We start from the raw sequence: 23,327 nt of genomic DNA on the forward strand, positions 1-23,327 counted from the left end.
TTACAAATTATTTATCTGCAAAAAAGAAATCTGATAATTTAAAGCTTTCAGTATATCGATTTCCAAAAAATGAAGAAGAAAAACAAATGTGGATTAAAGTAATTCCAAATGCAAACCTAAAAGTAACTAATAAAACTGTAGTTTGTGAGTAGCATTGGTGTAGTTTATGTAGTTTTATGAGCATTGGCCGATAAATTTTGAAAAACAAATAGTTAGAGGAAAATATCGTCCTAAATTTCCACCGTCTATTTGGCCTGGCATACCGTCTTGTCAAATTCCTACCCATCTTCCTCCATTAGTAATGGAGGAAGATGGGTAGGAATTTGACACGTAATGGCATTACGTGTAACAACTTGTGCTTCTTCGTGTTTTCGAAATTTCGCTCAAGATGAACTATCAACTTCTTTAGAAAAAGATAGAGTAACTTTTGCTGATATGAAAAAAGTTCTTTTAAATAATGGAAGAGATTTAGGTGTTCCATTAGTATGATTTATAATTAATATCACTATTCATTTACAATCACAAGTTTATTCAAATGGAGTTCCATATTTTTTAATCAAGATTAGTGAGGATTTGCATTTTGAAACTTATCATTATGGTGCCAAAAATAAAGTTCCTACAATTCCTAAAAAAGGAATTTCAAAAATCAACACATGGTCTATATTAGAAAAATTTTTGTGTTATTTGAAAAGTTTAATTCCAGGCAGAAAAGAAACTGTAATTCAGGAACATTTAGCTTCTATGGGTACACAGTGTATTGGTAGTAAAATTTATTCTAACGAGGTTGTTATTAGATCTTTTCAGTATTTTGCCACATCCAGAAGTTTGTATAATCAATTGCAAACAGATTACCAATTGTCTTCTGTAAGAACTTTGACAAGAACTTCAAAAGTTTCTAAATTAAATAAGAAACATTTTTTGACTAATATTTTTCAATCTGTTGAAGAAAAACAGAAACTTTTTTATTTATTGCATGATGAGGTTTATGTTAAAAAAATGTTGTTATACCATGGTGTTACATTATTCGGAAGAGCAATCGACGATTCAACTTCTCTTGCAAAAACTATTTTGGGTTTAATGGTTAATTGCTTATTTGGTGGACCATCGTTCATTTCCAAAATGATACCTATAAGTAAATTAAACTCTCAATTTCTTTTTGAACAAACTAATATTGCTATCCAATCAATAAATTTGTCTTCGGGTCAAGTTGAAGCTATAACATGCGATGGAAATTAAATGAAGTTTCAATATTTTCAAAGCCAATTGAGAGGCAGTCAGTTTCTGCCTGTTTAAGGGTATTTTGTGACAAAACTTACCATGCTTTAATTAATTATCCAAGACTGCAGCATGTAAAAGAAAGACAAGATACGGCAGATTTTATTAACATTGTTGTGTCATGGTGGAAAGTTCTCAATGTTAAGGGAACAGGTGCTGATATTAGATTCAATGATGAAGTAATTAGAGATCCTAATGATAATAGATCAGAATATATTTTGAATTTTAGAAATATGGCTTTAAAGATGGCTGGAAAGCAAGTTAAAAGGAAGAAACAACTTACTTGCGACACTGCACAGTCAATTTATCACACATGCAATCGTATTGTTGAACTATGTAAATCATTATTGGATAGCTCACATCAATATGTTATTCTTAGTGAGTTTTCTACAGATCCATCGGAAAAAGAATTTTGCAAGTTGCGCCCAGGTTCAGGAGGTACATATTTGATAATAGTAAAACAAGTGATTAAAAAGTTGAATATTTCAAGAGCTAAGCTTTTTCTGTCATTTGATAACCCAGCTTTTGAGTTAAGTCTTGATACAACCCATTCTTGTCCAAATTGTGGTTTTCTATTGGATGAGCCCTCTGTTGAGATTTTTGAAATCTACCAGATCTCGAATCTTTTATTTCTCTCGATACAAATATGGCTCTTATAAACACATCAGGGTATTAAACTCGTAAAGATAAAAAATTATCAGAAAATGAATTGCTAGATAAAACCACTTTTTACCACCAAAAGTATGGATAATACATAGACTCAATTGACCGTGGTGGGCTTAATATTCTCACAGATAATACCTGTCAATGGGTAATATTTTTTTAAATAGTTTTCAATGAAATTAAGGATAGAGCATACAGAGTATCATTAAGCAATATTCTAATAATGATTTCAGAGTTTTACAATTTTGAGATGCAGCGACATCATGGAAATATTCTTTTAAATATTTTTTTGAATAATTTATGTAAACTTCTCACTCCACGTTCAAGTAAAGAACCAGCTAAAAAAATATTGAAATTGTCGTGAATTTTTTGACAATACTAAAAAATAAAAGTATATATATTTAATTTATTTAAAGTTTACTGACTTTTTAAACTTTTTATTTAAGGTTTTTTTGTCGATTTTATATATATATATATATATATATATATATATATATATATATATATATATATATATATATATATATATATATATATATATATATATATATAATGTTTTGTTTTAATTTCAGCTTTTAATTATAAAGTAAATCTTTTTGGGAGAAAAAAGTTTATTGAGTTAAAATAAAGTTACTAAACCGATTTTTTTTAGTTTTTGCTGTGTATAAAATAAGCCCCCAGTCAGATGCGCCGTTTGCGCGTTGGCAAGGCCTGCAGTATAGATTGCCGTGGTTACCTGGTGAACAACTAGTTAATTTTTTGCAGGTATTTAAAGATCACTTCAACTTAATTATAGTAGCGTTGAACATAATAAATAATCTTTATTTTTTTTTCTCTATTTTTTATATTTTTAATTCAAACATAATTCAAAAAAATATTTTAAATTAAAATGTTTTTTTTTTTAAAAAAAAAAAAAGATTTTTATAATAAAATTATCTAATTTAGCAAAACTTTCTTAATTTTGTGTACAACCTTATAAAGTTTTTAAATGGTCATTTATTTTCTGAAAATTTACAGCAAATATAAATTTGTTATAATGTGCTCATTTGATAAGCAATTTTTTTTCGAAATTGTAAGTAATACAAAAATTTGCATCCCAAGTTTCTTTGATTTTGGACTGTTTGATAAAAAGTTCCATAGCAAAGTCCTTAGCAATGCAAAACATCCAATAAACAAAGATGCAATAAATAAGTCATTAATTCAAACAGGTTTAAATAGTAGTTTTACATAATAACTTTCTGAAGTTAAATAATAATAGTAGTGATACAAAAATATCGTTAAGTTGTTTATTTGTCAAATAGCTTTATAAAGAGACTTTAATAGAGAGTTTTGTTTACCTAAAAAGACTTGGGTTCTCTAAAATTACAAACCTAAAGATAGTCAGATTCTTTACTCAAGGAAAAACAGAAAATGCAACATAAAATAACATTTTCAATTAAAGTATTTTAATTGAAAATGTTTTTCTGATGTAGCTAATAATTAACTGACTATTTTTGTACAAGGATTAGGAGTGAATTTTCTTGAATTAGGTTAAGTAAAAATTAGTGCAAAAAAAAAAACTAAACCAGAACTTATCATCAAAAATTTTAACTTTATAATGAACTGATTTTCTAGAGATTTCATACAGTGTTTTAATGAAAGAACGGAACTTTGTTTGAGTTAAGAACTTTGTTGTACTTTGTGTGACCGGTATCACTCATTTAAAACTTCCAGACATGTTTCATATCTTTCATAGACTTTTAAACTGAGAGATAAATGTACTTACTGTTTTAGCATTTTGAGAAATAAACATTACTAAAACAAAACATTTTTAAGTAACGTAATTACAGTAACATTAATTTTTGTAAAATGTAAAGATGTGTTTTTTGGAAAAGTGAAAAGAAACCAATACACAAGAATTGTAAAGCAAACCATGAATGTTATGCTAATCAATGATGGTTATCTGTGCTGTAGAAGACACTGGTACAATTATTGTCAGTATGTTGAAAAATATAAAGATATTATTTTACAAATTTACTGTAAGAAATTACTGTAAGACAGAATTTAGGTAGTATATACCTAAATTCTTTCTAATAAAAAAGAATTTGCCTAATAAAAAAATCTTTATGGGCAGTGCTTTTTCATAATTCTAAAATTTAAAATATGAGAATTTGTCATTATTTTTGTCTGTGAACTATAACAGGTTTAAATGGCAATTTAACTACAAAACTAGTCTAAAAACAAATAAACCTAGTTTTAACTTGCCATTAGCAATGAAATATCAGTAAATTTAGCTGTTAAAAATTTTAATAAGTGTACCAATCAAGTTTATGATGTTTTAAAAAAGTTTTTGAATAAATGTTGAACAGTTCACTTATACTGGACTGATTTGATCATAGTGATAAATAATCTTAGATTGATTTATTATAATGATAAATGCATATTTAGAATGGTTAGGTAAGTCTTTGCTGACTACGAAAACTTGACAGTATCACTAAAAAAAGGGTTTTTTTTTGCCCTTTCTGGCTTAATCTATGGATTTTGTAATTTTTTAAATTGTACTGTACAGTTTTTTTTTGTATTGTTTGACTTTTCATTTTCATTTTTTCTCTGCTTTTAATTAACATGTCTAAATCATGTGTAAAACATTTTATATTTTGTGTCAAAAGTATATTATAAGTTATTGTGTTTTGAATTGATAATAATAAAAAAAATGTTTTCTTATAAAGGTGAGGCAAAATTAGGGAGGCAAAATAAAGTATAAAATAGTGTTTTCAATTTATGTATTTTGAATAATTATAACATAGTTTTAAATAATTTTAAATATTTGGTGATGTATTAGCTAAAATATATATCCCATAGACAAAAGGAATTGCATTTTTGACCAGGAAACATTTTGACACAGGAAAAGTAGAACTATTAATGATTTTTTTTTAAGTTCTGTCTGAATTATTTTATCTGAAAAAATTGTTATTCTATCTGGTTGAAAAAAAAGTAAATATTAACATTTTAAAATTTATTTCTAAAAAATATTAATGTATTTTAAAAGTCTTATAAGCTGCCCAACTAAGATTCAGATTTTTTACTCCAAAAGTAATGTTTAAAGTTAGTTTTTAAAACAATTTTAACATCTTAATTGCAACTAAACTCTTTAATATGCATGATTTCTGAAAATTATTCTCTCATTTTAAGTTGATTTTCAGCTTGTTAGAATTAATTAAAGCAGTAATTCACTAACTCCTATTTCATTGTAGAGTGTCAATTGGTTAACTAATACATAGTTTATTTGGTTAAATAAGCAAATATTTACTCAAGTAGTTACAATAGGTATGCATATCATCAGTTAAGTTAAAAATATAATAAAAAAGTTGGTTATCTTTTATTAAATTTTTATTTTTAAATTGTTTTAAGGTATTAAATGTTTTCATATTTTACTTGTGAATTAACTTTTAAATTAAAAAAACAACAATTTTTTCAAAGTTACTTATTAATTAAAAAATATTTAATCTTTAAAAGATAATTATATTAATAGATATTTAGCCCTTACTCTGTAATTATTACTCTTTTGTTATTATTTATTTTTATTACTCAATTGATATTATCATTATTTATTATTGTTATAATAATAATTTTGTTTAATATTCTCATAAGTTTTTGTCTAATAACCATGGTACCCTGTGTTTGCTGTTTAATTATACGTTTTTTATTTTAGGCTGTATTATGCTTTACTTGGATGTGTTTTGTAAATGCAGATTATTATCAAATGGGTACCTTTTTAGTTAATTTTTTTAATGTTGAATTACTTATATTGTGGGGTTTAGGTAAAGATATATTCCTTTTTTTTATTGAGTTGATCCTACTTGTTGTCATTGAGTTGACTCTGCAGTTTTCAGTGAATGCTAGGGTGAATGTTGTTGCATTCTTTTTAATAACTTATTGTTACTATGCTTGGTGAAACTTTTTTATCAAAATGAATAAAGTAAAACCTGTGCTTCCTGTATATAAATTGTAAGAGCTTATATAAGTTATGATCCAACTACATATTCCTGTGATCCAACAACATAAAAAAAAATATGTTGCTGTCTAGAGTGTTATTCTGCAAATTTATGTGCATTAAACAGGATGAAACACTAAAACTAGATGACTAGATTGAGAAATTATTGTAAATATTGTAATTAGTAGAAAAAAACAAATTGTTTCGCAGATCCTTGTTTGTCAAGGTTATTATTTTAAAATTAAAGAGTTAAAAAGTATTAACAATAAAAAAAAAATAAAAAACTCTACTCCTCATTATTCTTAAATTTTGGGGAGGAGAAAGTGTTTTTAAAAAATCTCTTTGATTTATGTATGTATGTATGTATGTATGTATGTATGTATGTATGTATGTATGTATGTATGTATGTATGTATGTATGTATGTATGTATGTATGTATGTATGTATGTATGTATGTATGTATGTATGTATGTATGTATGTATGTATGTATGTATGTATGTATGTATGTATGTATGTATGTATGTATAAATAAATGACAACGAATTAAAATTTTTCTGAAGCCTATGATTAGGAGTAATCACGTTTGTCCATTTCTTTATAAATATGGTTTAAATATATATTCTATATACAGTTTAATTTGTACATTATGACGTTGTTTTTTATCTGATATAATAAACTTTACATATATAAAAGACACATTATGATACTGAAAATGTTTTAAAAAAATGTTTTTTTTGTTTTTTTGTTTGTTTGTTTGTTGTTCGTGTATTATCTGTTATTTTATGATTTAAATTCAAAAGGTTTATAAATCTAAAACCAGTTAGGAAAAAAATAATTTAATTAAAATAATTAATTAAAAAATCTTCGTATACTTTTGGATATATTACACTGTAATATAGCGTAAAATGTTTTTTAGTTTTTATTTATTGTAATTTTATTTTAACGCAACGTTTTGTTTAACGTTTATTTTACGAGTTACTTTGTTTTGTATTTTTATTATTGACATTTTTATTTAAAGAGGCTTGGTGATAAGACAGAACTTGTCTTCTTCTTGCCCCAGCCATGTATTTATATATTTGTATTGCATAAACTTGTAAACTTTTCTTATCGGCGAAATACATAATAATAATAATGTATGTATGTATGTATGTATGTATGTATGTATGTATGTATGTATGTATGTATGTATGTATGTATGTATGTATGTATGTATGTATGTATGTATGTATGTATGTATGTATGTATGTATGTATGTATGTATGTATGCATGTATGTATGTATGTATATATGTATGTATGTACAACTATTTCATTACTGTTTGTTTGTTTAAAACAGGAATTTGATTTTGAATATGAACCTTTTTTAAATATTCACTATAAAATATATATATATATTTTATTGTGCTACATGTTTACTTAATACAAAATAATATAACTACATTGTACCTAATATATAATTATTTTGTTGATATTGTAATTGTTTTTATGGTTTATTATTGTATATTTTAGATCTTACACCAGTAATTGTGTTTAGCACTAAAACAGACGATGATATAAGACCTGGTGCTCTTAAATACATAAATTTGAACTCGGGGAGTATAACTGTTTTGAGTTTTTCAGAGGAATACTTTATTACTCAAGCAGCTGTTTTTTCTTATTCAAGTTCTCAGGGTTCAAATGTATGTCAAAAGAAATATCAAGTTTACTTACAAAGTTCTGATGGGTTAAGGAATTTGAATGGATATGGTACTCAAAATGGAGTTTCAAAATATAATTCTTTGTATAATAACTATTTATGCTATTATAACATTACATTTATTGGCATGAACGCAAAGTTTTTTGTATTGAATGCATATGATACCATTTCAATAGCTTACATTGCTGTATATGCTTTTGTATTTAGAAAACCAGGTTAGTTTTTTTTTTTTTAATTATTATTACATATTGCTTTTTTATTAGGATTTGTATTTATTATTTTATCATGTTTTTGTTATGAAAGTTTTAAGTGTTTTTTTATGTTTTTATTAATAAAATTTTAGGTGTTTGTCTTAGAATGTTTTTGTGACAAAAAACAAAAAAATGTAACATTTTCTTAAAATTTAAAATAAAGTTGAATTTGTGTTTCATGCTTACTTGTATAGTTAAGCTGCTTAGGTTAAAGAGTTTTTGCATCAGTTGAAATTATTAGTCCAAATTATGAAATGGATACCTCAAACACATGTTTGACAAATTTGACAAGATTGGAAAATAGAAGAAAGCAGGTAGACTTTTTTCTTCTTTAGAAACTGCATTAAAAGATCACAGATTGCTATGTTAGGCAGCAAATGGAATATTAAAAACTACGTTTCTTTTGTTTATGGGACTGCAAAGCTAAATCTGAGACTATCAGTAAGAAGTAGCCATTTAAAAATCAATTAAATGATCACTATACTTCTTATAAAACTAGGTTTTAATGATCTGTGAAAGCACTAGATTAATAGGGTTTAATATAGGTTTTTTATTGGTCTGTTTTTTAAATATATGATTGATTTCATTGATAAAATGTGGAAATGGAATTAACTCCAAATTTTTATATTTTAATATTCTCATATATCTAAGAATAACTCCAAATATATAATGGAATTAACTCCAAATTTTTATATTTTAATATTCTCATATATCTGAGAATAACTCCAAATATATAATGGAATTAACTCCAAATTTTTATATTTTAATATTATAATATATCTCAACTCTGCCCCAACTTAAACTTTTAGACAATGCAGTTTTCAACCCAAACTTTTAGATAATGCAGTAGCACTTTTTTGCAAGTTTATCTATTTGCTAGTCAATGCATGCACTTTTCATTTTTGCTGAAATTTGCCTACAAGGACCTTTTTTTTTTACAAAAAAATGTATACTTATGGAGAAAAAACATGCTCAGGTAAAGCGGTGTCAGTTACTTGTTTTTAAGTTATATTTGTCATTTATTATTGTGAACATTTTCGTTCTGTACTTGCTTATACTATATTATAAAAGAAATTTTAATGCAATAAAACATAATGTAGCTTCAGTAAAAAAGAAATGAGTTTACTTTCTAAATGTATAATGAATGAGCAGTAAATTGTTGAGATGCTCATGAAAACCATATATGATATATTCCTTGCAAGATCTGAAACATCTGCTAAGTTCATTTTTATTGTGCTCTTTATTGTTCTTTATTACCTCTTTATTCTTTTCTTACTTTTGATTCTATGTTTTTATAATGTTATTATTCCTTGTATGGAATGTTGTTTTATTTGGACTTGTGTTTTTTTTTTTTTTTTTGCACTGTAAACACAATAGGAAACAAAATTATGTAGTTTAGAATTAAAATAAATGTTTTAAAGGTGACTTCAGTGAGTCAATTTCTATAAAAATGATTTAGTGGTTTCATTTCAATATGTAGAGAACTAGACTCTTAGACTGTTTAATGGTTTCCTTACATTTATGAATTATAAAATTATATAAAAATTGCTTGGTTTCCTTTAAATTTCAAATTTAGTTTGTCTTATTTTGAGTTAGACATAGTTGTCAATCATTTTTAAAAGAGTTTTGAAAACTAGTTAATTAAGGTTTGAGTTTTTTTTCATATACGGTAAAAGAAGATAGACAATCTTGATTGATAACTGTGAGTCTATCACAATTGAACAGCTGCCTTTGTCTGCTTTTTTAATTACAATACCTTTTATTTCTTTGAGGTCTGTAAGAGCTACTCTTTCTTGAAATTTATTGACAGATATATAATAGAATTTACTGGCTTGATTTTTGAAATTATTTTTAAAATTTTAAAATCATGTCTAAATAAATCATAAATTTTTAAATAATTGAAACATTTTAGATTATCTCGATAGCCCAAACTTGAATGGGTATGAAATTTCTGAGGCTTTTTACTCAAGTAGTTCAATTTATAGTTTGAATCAAATTAAAAGTATGGTAATGAATCTCTTAAGTCCCAGCATGGCATCTCTAATATCAACAACCCCAGGGTTTGAAAGTTCAGCTGTTGCATGGTTTTCTGTTAAATTGGATCGTGTTCAATTGGTTCATCAATTTATTGTTGCAAGCACAGACTCAAGTATTGTTCAGAATGTCTTGTTGTTTTTTCGTTTAAATGATGATAGAGATTATATCTCCTATAAAGAAAATAATATCACTAAAGTAATAAAGTTTTTTTCATTTTAAAACTTTGTTTGATGTTTAAGAAATTTGTTTATGCTAGCACTGTTTATTTTTTTAATTCAGGTTTTTACAAGTGATTTAAATGCACAATGGTGCAGTTACAATTTGATGCACACTTTTAAAGCATCGGAAATTCTTGTGTATGTACAGTCTGGGGATTTACTTCAGTTCAACTTTAGATTTGTTGAGGCGGTTCAATACAAGTTTAGTAAGTATCATAATTAAAACTCAATTAATTTTTTTTTTAAATGGAGATTAGTTAGTAAAAAATGCTTTAATTTTCTTTTTCAGAAAAGCCAATTATTGGATCATTCAGTTTTGCAGAAACTGATTGGTTTTTAATAAAATTAAATGAAACAATGTTGATTACTGGAATTGCATTTAATAACATTGATTGGCTTAAAAAATTTTGTGTTTACTATGAAATTAATAGTGAATATGTTCCTTATAGAGATAACATTCTGTTTACTGATGATATTGTAAGTAATATTATATTTCTGAACACCAATTTAGTTATTATTTTAAAAAAACTATTAAAATGTATAATAATACTATTTTATTTTATATTAATACATTTAATTATTGTCTTTATCAACTCATAAAAAATCCAATTTAAACTAGTTAGCTTAAAAACTTCACATAATATTTAATTATTAAATACATAATAATTCATTAGTAAATAAAAATTAAAATTGGGTAATTCCATATCAAATGAACAAGAAAAACAAAAAGATGCTACCACATGGGTCAGATGTTGAAACATTTTAAATTTTCAAGTCAGATAGTATAAAAAATTTGTTCTTTTTACTTAAAATTTGTAAAGTTTGCTATTTTCTGGGTTAAGGAATTCAACAAATTTATCAGAAACTACATTAGTTATTATAAATTTTCTAATAATTTTAAAATATATATTTAAAAATACACCTCATTATAATTTAAAAAAGTTTTTATGCAACTTTTTCCATACATGATTTAGATGCTTAAGAAAGCCATGTGGCCTTGATGATATTAAAAAAAGAATGGTCACACTACATTCTATAACCAATAATCTTTTATAAAAAAAATGTTTATTAAAATGTACAGATGAACTACAGTCAACAAGCTAAAAGCGTAAATTTAAGTTTATTTCTCACGTAATACACTTACTTTAACTTTATAAAATTGTTCATTTTCGATTGTTTTTATGTTTCTAAAGAGTGTTTATCAAACCTTTGAAGTATGAGGTTTATTAGTTGCTTAAAAATATCATCTTTACATTTATACTTGCAACTTGTGTTTTTTGAGAGGTGCCTACCTTTCTAAAACAATTCTTTACAGTGTTTACAGATGCAACATCCAATGACCTAGTTAACATGTGGATGGCTTCAAGAATATTGACCTTTAGGGTTATTTTACTAGCATCAGTGAAGTTAATTGGATGCCTAACAACATTTGTGCAATAAAAAGCTTAATTATATTGGTAGTCAATATTGGTCTGGTGTCAATGGTTGTGATTAATAAAAAGCCTATGTAAAGTAGGCTTTTTAAAAAGTTATAGATTTTCACGTGTATTGAAAAAAATTGGTAACTTGTCATTAGAGGACTTTTAAAAATATGTACGGAGCCACAAGACAAAGTAAATAAGTATGCAGTGGTTATTGTTGATAAAGTGAACAATGCTGTTGGAAATTTAGCAAAAAGGAAAAGTGTAAAGTATGGAAAAATTATTTTATACTTTTTAAGAACTGGTTCTTTGAACATTTGTCATGTTAAAACTTGTGAGACAATAAAGGTATAAGCGTTCTTTTTCTACTACAATTCACTGGAGAAAATCTAAAGGGATAAATATATTACTGATTTGTAAATTGTAAAATAAATAAAATTATAGTTCCTTTTATTTTTTTGTGTTTTAAACAATAAGTTAAAGTTTTCAAATAAACTTCAATCTTTAATTCATTTATTGTCTGAGTGAATAAAAAATCACTTTAAAGAAACTAAATTTCAAATAACTGCAGGTTCGAATATCTGAATGATATTCAAACCTTTGAGAGTATTTAGTTAGTAACTATTTATTACTAAATGTTTTAAAAGAAAAGTGTCACCAATTAAGACACTTGTATTTATTTATCATTTATCATTACCTTATATAATAGATTATAAAGCATAATTTATGATATAACCTACCAAAGTAAAAATCTGTTTGCATTGGTAAGTTACATCATAAATTTAAATCACTGGTTTAATCCAAAATCAACATGGTAAAGTCATTGCCAGCAATTTTTCTAAAATTTTACAGACTTTCCTTTGGTGTATTTTTATCACATCAACTGAACTGCAAACATTGCTGGAAGCTCATGGGTTTGTTATTCCAAAATCAGCGACAACAATTTGAAATATTTTAGTTAAATATGAAAACACAATTAAAAAGACAGTGATTAGATCACTCAACTCTGAATGCAAGGGATTCAATTCAGTTCCACATTTTATGAGTGTACAGTTAAAAATTGCAGATATTTAAATGTTATTGTTCAAATAGAGGATGAATTTTGGAGCCTTGGATTAGCTAGAGTTATTAGTTCAATCCCTGCTAAAAAATGCATTGAGTTCAAAAATTGTTGAAAAAGTTTATGCTGAACTATGAAAAAGACTTTAAAATGTACAAAATGCAGAAAGCTGTTTAAGCAATTGTTGTTAAGAGTTTACAATTGTGCATGGCATTTAACTTGTAAGATTGAGTTAAGTGGGTAAGATGATTGTACAAAAAACCTTCAACTTCTGCCAAGAAAAGCTTGAAAGGAATCTGCAACATCAAGAATAGCAGTAAAAGTATCAATGATGAAGATAGAAGCACTGAGAAAGATACAAACACAACTAATGATTATAAAGAAGAACTTTTTAGTGGGTTTCATATTGTAGTAAGTGAGTAGGACAAAACTATTGAACTGACTGATGATTTGTAGCCATTACCTGCTACGGTGGGCACTATTGTAAAATTGTTTTTTTGTTCTTTTACAAAAAAGATTGAACACTCTAAAAAGACCCAGTAGGTGAATTTGAGTCTTTTCATTATTACTTTACTCCAAAATGATAGTGTGACAAATGAATCAAATGAGCAAAGGACACCTTTTTCTTTAAACTATTATTTCAATAAACTAATTTAATGAACTTTTTTTGGCAGTGTATTACTTAAATGACAAAAGTCCAGTGAAAGTTATTACTTAAGTTAGATATATTTTGGGGCCTAAGATAAAACATTTAGGTTTTATCCTACAGTGCAGAGTGCATTCTGCACTCTAAAGTTTGTTTTTATGAAGACACCTAATAAATATAATTGATATTTAATAACACTAGCGAATAGAAATAAATAACAACTAACACTTAAAAGTGTTTCATAAACATTTAATACCTATATGTCTGTGTATATTTAAATCATTCAGTTAACTATTGCAATAATTTGAGGGTAATAAATTCTTTTTTCTCATTTTCATTAATGATTAAATTAAAATTATATTTGTGATTAAACAAGCTGTTTTTTTTTCATTCTCTAAACTATATTTTTAAAATAATAAAATTTTTTTTATATGAATTTGCAATAACTAAAATAAAATTATGTAAAAACCTATTCTAATATTAGGAGTTTCAAAAAGTTTTTTAAAAACTACTATTACTAAGATTACAATGAACTGAACTAAAATAGTTATTAATTATTTTGAAGTGTTTGCATTTTGGCTTTTTAATAAGCATTTAAGGAGATATATAAATAAGCATATGAAGGAGAACTGGCAAAATTTGAAGAGTATGGGTTCACAGCTTTTGGTTTAAGCAATATTCCTGTCAAAGTTTTTCAAAAGTGTTTTGAAACTCTTTTAAGTATCTCCTAGAAATTAATACAAAAAAATACTGTTTGTTTTTCATTAAAATATTTAATAAAAAAAAGATTATTTCAGATATTTGCTGTTACACCAGAAGTCTCATTCTTTCCTTTTCGTACAAAAAATTTAAAATTGGCTTGCTTAAAGTGGTTTGGAGATGTTACAAACAATCTAACAGTTAATTTGAAAGGAAGCCATTATCTTACAGGTATGTTTCTAAAATTAGTATTTTAAATCTTTAGTGGATATTTGGTTGTTTACTTAAAAAGGTATTTTGTTATTTTTCAATAAAGCAAGATTTTTAATTTTATACAGCTGATTACACCTGGAAAAATGGAATTTCTAATCAAGGTGGTTCACTTGTAGAATACATAAATGCAGAAGGTATTGACACACTTTATGGAGATTCTAGAAATCTCCAAAAAATAAACTCTTTGAACAAATTGATGAGCAATCATTATGGTGATTCATGTTTTACTCAGCCAAATTTGTGTGACACAGGATTTACTGTACAAATTGTAGTATCAGGTACTAGTTTTCATTTTAATTTTTTGTGGCTGTTTTCAACTATTTAAAATACTTAATTTTATAATAAACTCAAAAGTGTTGAGTTTATTAAAAAAATTGTAAGCATAAAATTTATTATCGATTAGTTTTACCATTTGAAAATAAAAAACTGTTTGTAATGAATTATTTTAAATATTTACATGAATTATTTTAAATATTTGTTTACATTTTAGAAATCTAGAATAAAAATTATTGTACATTTTATACCTCCCCAGCCCTATGAAAGCATATTTTTTTGTTAAATTTTTTTAAAATTGTAAATGCCATTATATGAAAGGCTGTTCTATATTACCAAAACGGTTCACAAAGTCATTTTGCATTTAAGTTTAATGAAAGCGTATTAGGTTTTTATGCAAATAACTTATTGTTTTATTATTAATAGCACTGTGCTGTTACTGTTAAAGTTATGAAGAGTATTTTCAAGTATTTGTGCTTTTAGTAAAATTTCTACATGATGCTTGTGATAAAACCTCAGATGTTTTATTTTTAGTTTTACTAAATTTAATTCTTTTTTTTGTTTTTTCTTTTGATAATGTTGCATAATGCTTTTCATAATCTTTTGATAATGTTGCATACAGTATAATTTTTCATACAGCGTATTCCTTTTTACTCCAAAGTAGTTAATTACACTAACAGCAAACAATTCTAATCATTTTAGTTAGGAAAGAATAAACTTTTAATATTAATATTTTTAATTCTTTTTAATCTTTAGACTTTTTATACTTGGATGCAAATTTTTTTTTTTTTGTTCTTTTTAAACACTTGAGATTCATTAGAATAGTCCTTATTTTGCACAGATATTGAGAATTTATATGTACATTTGATGGCTATGATTGTAATACATGTTTTTAGACAAATTCCAAGGATTTTTTTTGTTCTCAAATTTTATTTAAAAAAAAAATTTGTCTGAGCATCTTCATTATACTTTAGAATATAATAGTTTTTTAATTTTTTAAATTCTATAAATTTTATTATGTTCAATTATATATCCCTTAAATTTATTCTCTTCTCTTTTTTTAAACTCCGCCAAATTCTTTTGAACTGTAAAATTTTATTACAATTTTTGTATTTTTAAATTTGTAGTAATGTTAGTTTCTTAAAAGTAATAAAATTTTAACTTTAAAAGCATAAATTTTGAAGGATTTTTAAAGCATATTCAAGTTTTAAAATTTACCCTTCTTACCATACCAAATAGACCACTTTTAAGTGCAAGGTAACTTAAATGTTTTTAAGAAAATTGTAGTTGTGCATTTTACCTGGTATCAATCAAAATTTTTTCACATGACAAATAAAGTTTGATGTGAAGTTTAAATGATACAAAAGAAAAAAGATCATTAAATAGAAGAATTGTTAATTGATTAGTGATTTTAGTGGAATATACATGCAACCCTTGGAATTAGGAAGACTAAGGTTGACAATAAACTGCCAACCTTAAACTGTGAGAGGTGGGCATCCAGTTGCCAAAAAAAATTGATACAATAGCGTTACCATAAAACAAAGAAACCAGGTCAATGCTTTTTTTGCCAACCTCAAACCCTTTATGATTGGAGAAGAAAGCATATATATATATATATATATATATATATATATATATATATATATATATATATATATATATATATATATATATATATATATATATATATATATATATATATGTATATATATTTATGTATATATATATATGTATACATATATAAATATATATATATATATATATATATATATATATATATATATATATATATATATATATATATATATATATATATGTATATATAAATATACATATATGTAATTAAGAAAGGCTCAGAACCTCCTAATTGCAAATTAGTTGCAGTCAATGGCCTAAGTTTCAACCAAATTGAAAATAGTGTTCTGCTTAGAAGAGCATTTAAATTAAAAGAAATTAAAACATATATACACATATAATTATATATATATATATATATATATATATATATATATATATATATATATATATATATATATAAATATATATATATATATATACATATATATGTATATATATGTGTGTGTATATATATACATATATATGTGTGTATATATACATATATATATATATATATATATATATATATATATATATATATATATATATATATATATATTTATTTATATATATGCATACAGATATAAATGATATATATGTATATACATAATAAATTAATATATATAAAAGTATACTTATTTATTATTGCTCTGTTTTTATATGAACATTGAGCACTCTATTTTGTAGAATACATTTTAAAATTGTATATATATATATATATATAAATATATATATATATATATATATAATACATATATATATATATATATATATATATATTATATATATCTAAATATACATATCTACTTATAATATATGTATATATATATATGTATATATATATGTATATATATATATATATATATATATATATATGTATATATATATATATATATATATATATATATATATATATATATATATATATATATATATATATATATATATATATGTATATATATATATAAATAATTTTTATATTGACTTTTACAGCTAATCTAACTTCAGAAGATGTTGTTTCCAATTTTCGCCCTTCTTTTGCTTTTTATATGGAAAATAGTTTAGTAGATGAACCACAAATTTTATATTTCGGATGTGTTTCTCAGGAAAATAATGGACAAGGAAATGGAAACAATGGACCAGGAAATGGAAACAATGTAATAAGTATTGTATCTTCATTTTTATTTGCTGATATTATGTTACCCTCAAATGCTGAAGTTACAGGCTTTATTTTCAACTTAAACAATATTCAAACAATTGGGTTTGTTGCCAGAGTATATGTTTTGGTTTCACAAAGCGATACATTTCGAAATTCATTTCTTTCTCTTAAATTTATGTCATATGCCTCAGTTATTAATAAACTCATAACCTCTGATTATGTCACAATGCTTGTTAATGGATCAACAAATGGTTATAGTGCAGTTTCTAATTCATTAAATTTAAAGGATGTTTTAGAAAAAGTTAGACTAAAATATTATGGTTTAGTGAGAGATATTGGTATTGTTATAATACCAAACAATTTATGCACTGATAATTTATTGGTTAAGGTAAACAGAATAAATATAGAGTTGGTTATGTCATATAAAAATAAAGGTGAAAACTTTTATTCAACTAATTTCTTTTATTTAATTTATGATATTATATTTATATACTTTACTAAAAAATTTTATCATAATAACTTTTTTTTTCTAAAAAAAATTTTTTTTTCACAAAATTGTATAATTTTAATTATAGCTGTATTCATTTATAAATTTTAATGCAATTTTATGTGTAAGTTAACAACTCCACTATTCAAATTTTTTTTTAATATTGTTTTATAAAATTATGAAATATTTTTAAAATAGTTGTTGGAAACATTGAACTGCTGATGCCTTTGAATATTATAAATGTTCCTCAGTCGTTTAAATATATTGGGTATGGTATATACAATACTGTTCCTGCATATAAAAAGATTACATTTTCTCAAGTTTACTACATAACAACAATGCAAATTGGGTCAAAATCTTCATCAGCAATATCAGTTACTCTCAATACAGAAAACTCTGACTATTTTGATGGATCTTATTACACTTTTGTTGATCAGGTTTTTATTTTATTACTACTTCAACTACTATTTAAACTCTTCAAGATACTTCAAGACTTTACTTCAAGACTTTACTTCAAGATTTTATTTCAAGACTTTACTTTAAGACTTTACTTCAAGACTTTACTTCAAGACTTCACTTTAAGACTTTATTTGATGAGTTTACTTTAAGACTTTACTTCAAGACTTTACTTCAAGACTTTACTTCAAGACTTTACTTCAAGACTTTACTTCAAGACTTTACTTCAAGACTTCACTTCAAGACTTTATTTGATGAGTTTACTTTAAGACTTTACTTCAAGACTTTACTTCAAGACTTTACTTCAAGACAATACTTCAAAACTTTATTTAAAGAATTTCATCAAGAATTAACTTTAGGACACTACTTCAAGACTCCAAAACTACTACTAACTGTAATACTAACTTCATGTGTTGATTGCCAATAATTGTAACTGTGATGAACTTTTTATTTTATTTATGTAAACAGATAAATAATAACTGTTAAAATGAAGTATACATTTTTCTTTTTGTTTCTATATAATTTTTTAATATAGATCTTTACCTTGGCCTAGGAAAATATTGCTTTGTACTTCTTGACTTAACATTTTTACTATCTTTAGAATAGAATCTACTTATTTATGTCCACCAAATAGCAGACGTACTGCATTATAACAATGTAATTTTAAGGTTTCTTTTCACAATTACATTTCATTAATTTTCACACTAATTTTTAATAATTTGAATTAATGCTTTTAATAGTTCGAAAGTTGATAAAAAAGCAATTTTTTTTGGCATGGTTAGTATAGAGATATTTTTGAATCTTTAAATAAGCATAGTAGTTTTTATTTTTATTTATTTATCTGATTTGTCTGGTTCAATTGTTCATAAGTATCATTTATCATGTATTCTATGTATTGTTGCTACTTATATTAAATGGAAATTTAAATATTTTGAATAATGTTTTATATCATTTTCATTAGATTTTGTGTTTATTTTAATTTCATGAATGGCTGTGAGACTGAGCAGTATTTAACCACATGTATATAAAATAAAACACAGGTTGTTTTTTTTATCAGTTGACCAATAAAGTCATATCAAAGGTTTATAAAGTGTTACCATAATTAATGAGTTCTTTAAAAGACCAAATTATCTTATTGTTGTTGAAGTCCAAAAACAAAATAATCAAGGTAGTTTTTTGTTAACTATATGCTGGTGACAAAAATGGTTGATTGGATTAACTGACTTTTTTAAATCATTACTTAACCAAGTTCTTCATATATATTTTTTTCACTTATATAATCTCCAAAAAAATTGAGTTATACAAAAATAATCAAACATTATTATGTATATAATGATGACCCAGTAAATTAGCATGGTATTATTAATTTTTTGTGTCATAATCAATTGACTTTACATTGTTATAAAGGATTTTACTATACCTTAAATAGTTGTTATATTTTTATGTTATTTATTTGGCTATATAAATTATGGTTTGTTGCAACAAAAATAAAAAGTGCAGTTTCATTTAATTTATTAAATTTGAAAAACATATCTTGTTATAGTTAAGGATTTTTATTTACTTTAGTATTATTTGAAAAGTGGTGAAATTCAATATGTTACATTTAAAGGAGTTCTTCAAACAAAGCTTTTTTATATAACATCCAGCTCTACAGATTTGGGAGTTATAAATTTGGAATTTTATGGGAGCAAAGGTAATTTTTTTTAGAAGCAAATATAACTTTTTTTAGAATTTTATCTAAACATTTAAAACTAGCTACATACAACTTGTAAAAAATTAACTTTGTAAACTATGTATTTATAAAATAATGTCTAACAATAATATTATTATGTATTTGTAATTATGTTTTTAATGAGAGAGTAAACGGAGTTTGGGCAGTAGAAGCTAAATTGTTTAGATTTTAGTAGCTAATTACGCCCTTCTCTATTTCCTAAAATCAATTTTTATTTATAATTGGCGTCCAATGAAAAAATTTTTTTTTTCTATTGGGTTCAAAGATTCATTGGAACTTTGAATGATTTAACTCGAGTTGTTTGTTGATTCAATTCAAGTTGTCTAACGCGTGATTATTTTGTTTGTTGTCTGCACACATATTTAGAATTTATAAATAACTCTCTATAATAGTTATAAGTTGTAAAAAAGATTTTTTCAAATTTACAATCTTTTAAATATAAATCTTTTTTAAAAAAAGTATTGCAATAATATGTCATAAAAAATGACCTTATAAAAAATTTTTTTTTTTGCATTTAAAATTACAAATTTTTAGAATTATTTATAACCATTATTCTTTCAGAAATCTCAATAGTTCTGATTTGTTTGAAACACAAGTTGGTATAGTTTTAAAAGATATATTTTTTACTATTATATGAAAACCAGTAATCAAGTAAACATGTAATCAAGAGTAATGCTGGATGAACCTTTTGATAAAGTAAATAAAAATAACGACATTTTAGTTAATTTCAAACCAAAGTAACTTAATTCTATTTTTCATAAAGCTGACTGGAGATAATAAGAAATTATAATTCTACTAAATGATTTTATATATACATATATATATATATATATATATATATATATATATATATATATATATATATATATATATATATACATTGTTTGTAAGAAATGTGTTAATATCTCCAGTAAGAGTACTCAATTCAGCGTGTTATATAGTGGTAGAGCAAATAATATAGAGAAAACTAAATAAATATTAAAATATATTTCAATCACATTCTTTTGTTGTTACTTTTTTGTTGTTGTTACAGCTGATGATTGCTATTGTGTGAAACTTCTAGTTATGCGATTGAAATATTTCTTAATAATTATTTAGTTTCCTCTATCTCATTTTTTTATCGGTTGATTGAATGATACAAACTTAAATTACGTGCAACATGTATCTTTAAAAAATTTTTTTAAATATAAATACTAAGGTTCAAGCTATCTTCTGAATTTTGGAGCGTAAGCTAAGTAGTCCCTTTGCGATTCTTTTCTTGCTTATAACTTTGTTATTTTGTTTCTTGGTTAATAAAGATTCACTGCCTGATGCCTTAAAAATTGAGCAAACTTTGTCCACAGCAATAAGCCTATTTTGTTTTTCTTCCTTGTCTCTGTAGCGGTGAACAAATTGTTGCATCATTCCAATTGCCCTTTCAGCGTGGTCGTTTACACAAACAATACTTTTTGCAAAATTTAAAAATAATTTATATGTTGATTGCGTGTGCCAATACTGAGGTGGCAAGGTCAGCCAATCATCAATTCGTTGATCTTTTATTGCAATCATATCAAACATTAACCAGGAGAACTCATCAACCAAAGAAGCTAAGCTAGGAATTTGCTGATGAATACTAAGTTCAATTTTCAACAATTTTTCTATATCTTTTTATTGCTTATTTTAAGTTTTAAAATAACATTTTCAGTTTTAAAGTAACATGGTTTTGGAAATGATAATATTGCAGCAGCAATTTTTTCTTTTCTTCGAGTGCAACACCATCATCCAGCAATGCTAAAGGAATCAGAGTTGAGTCAAGATACCATGTATGTTTAAATAAAGAATTCAGCACAGCATCAACAGCAAATGGTTCTGCACATACTGCTTTATACTGATGTATTTGATGAATAGCAGTTACATCCATAAAAGGAGCTTTGATTGTATCATTTGATTGCAGGTACCACTTTGCATAAAAACAAGCTATAAATTCAGTTATTAGCTTAATATGTTCTCTATTTTTTTGAATAAAATCAATTTGAGTTGAAAGAATTTGTATTATAGATTTCCCAAGAAATCTTGCATAATGAACCGCGCCAGTTTTTCGAATTTTAATGATAGAAGGAGAAAGATAGCTGACCACTAGCTCTGCAAGTTCTTTTCTATCTTCCCTTACAATATTATTTCTCAATAAGTAAGATATACAATACTCAAGAGATTCTGTAGCAGCTTTTTCAACAACAGTTCCTTTAATTTCTTCCCAACCAAATTTTACTAACATAGATGGGTTGCACTCAAAATTAGGCTGCTCAAACAAGTTTTTGAAATGTTTAAACAAAGGGTTATTGGGGGCCGTAGTTTTTTTATTTGTTATAGCCTCACAAAAGTGTGTGATTCTCAACTCAGAAACATGATGTCTGCAAGCTAAAAGAATTAGATATTTATTTAACTCAGTAGATATTCTTATTAAAGATCCTTTATGTATTCCTGTATTGCTTGATGTGGTATCAAAACAAAGTAATCCAATCTTTGATTTGAGATTATACTCTTTTAGGACTTTCATTACACCATTTTACTGATCTTGTCCAGATGAAGAGGGTAATGGCGTAACTCCGAGAAGATGGGACTCATTATCAATAGTTACCAGAACAGCAAGTCTATCATGCTTTTCCATTATTAATTTCAAAAAGTGTCTTTCCATCAAAATATATAATGCATGGGTAGGGAGAAGCTTGGATGCTAAGTTCGACATCTTTTTTAGCAATAACTGCCATTTCATGAGCTGTTTGTTTCATCTTTCTAGATGCTGTTGACTTACTGCAATTTACATTTGTAAGATCCCAGAACTATCAAGGATTGCCGCAGTAACTTTTGTCAAAACGTTTGGAGAAATGTCAGTAATTGTGGCAATTAAAGCAACATTACCAGAAATAATATCTTTTGGGATCTCAGCTTTTATAAGACTACTTGACTCTATAGAACTCCAATATCCTGGTTCAAAATTGGAATCAAAGGATGAATCTTTGATGGTGTCTGTACCAAATTCTAACTCTGAACTTATTTCTACTGATTTAGCAGCATTTTTTATAGATGGATTTCTCTTTCTTGTATTCTCTGAAATCTAAACAGCATACATTATAAAATAAAAGTTAATGTACCCAAAATAAAAACCGATGAAAAATTGGAGAAATGTGAGCAATGAGAGGAAAGTTTTAAATTCAGAAAAAAGGTTTATAATATGGATTTATATTATAATATATAATACCTTCTTGCTATATTTTTTGTCTTCAGGCCCTAGAAATAACTTTCTGTTGTGTTCTTGATCTTATAAAAAATCTAGGTCCTCTTTCCTATCTAGGTCTAATCTATTCTTGTCCTTCTTTATCCTGTTTTGTAAGTCAGCTATTCCTGACCAAAA

At 25.1% G+C, this 23,327-nt stretch overlaps 1 protein-coding gene across 1 annotated transcript in view; it reads left to right on the top strand.

Moving 5' to 3' along the window:
- Window positions 1–333: 333 nt before the first annotated feature.
- Window positions 334–23,327, top strand: part of LOC101241605 (uncharacterized) — a 95,578-nt gene continuing 72,584 nt past the window's right edge. Inside the window, exons 1-14 of the mRNA XM_065811860.1 lie at window positions 334–483; window positions 562–1,206; window positions 1,260–1,842; window positions 2,591–2,703; window positions 5,630–5,684; window positions 7,421–7,822; window positions 9,771–10,090; window positions 10,175–10,319; window positions 10,403–10,590; window positions 14,038–14,170; window positions 14,278–14,490; window positions 17,096–17,695; window positions 17,947–18,185; window positions 19,771–19,897. Of these exons, the coding sequence (XP_065667932.1) occupies window positions 334–483; window positions 562–1,206; window positions 1,260–1,842; window positions 2,591–2,703; window positions 5,630–5,684; window positions 7,421–7,822; window positions 9,771–10,090; window positions 10,175–10,319; window positions 10,403–10,590; window positions 14,038–14,170; window positions 14,278–14,490; window positions 17,096–17,695; window positions 17,947–18,185; window positions 19,771–19,897 (3,913 nt within the window). The remainder of the gene's footprint in view (window positions 484–561; window positions 1,207–1,259; window positions 1,843–2,590; window positions 2,704–5,629; window positions 5,685–7,420; window positions 7,823–9,770; window positions 10,091–10,174; window positions 10,320–10,402; window positions 10,591–14,037; window positions 14,171–14,277; window positions 14,491–17,095; window positions 17,696–17,946; window positions 18,186–19,770; window positions 19,898–23,327) is intronic.

The sequence above is a fragment of the Hydra vulgaris genome, chromosome 12 (assembly GCF_038396675.1).
Source record: "Hydra vulgaris chromosome 12, alternate assembly HydraT2T_AEP".
Lineage (NCBI taxonomy): Eukaryota > Metazoa > Cnidaria > Hydrozoa > Anthoathecata > Hydridae > Hydra > Hydra vulgaris.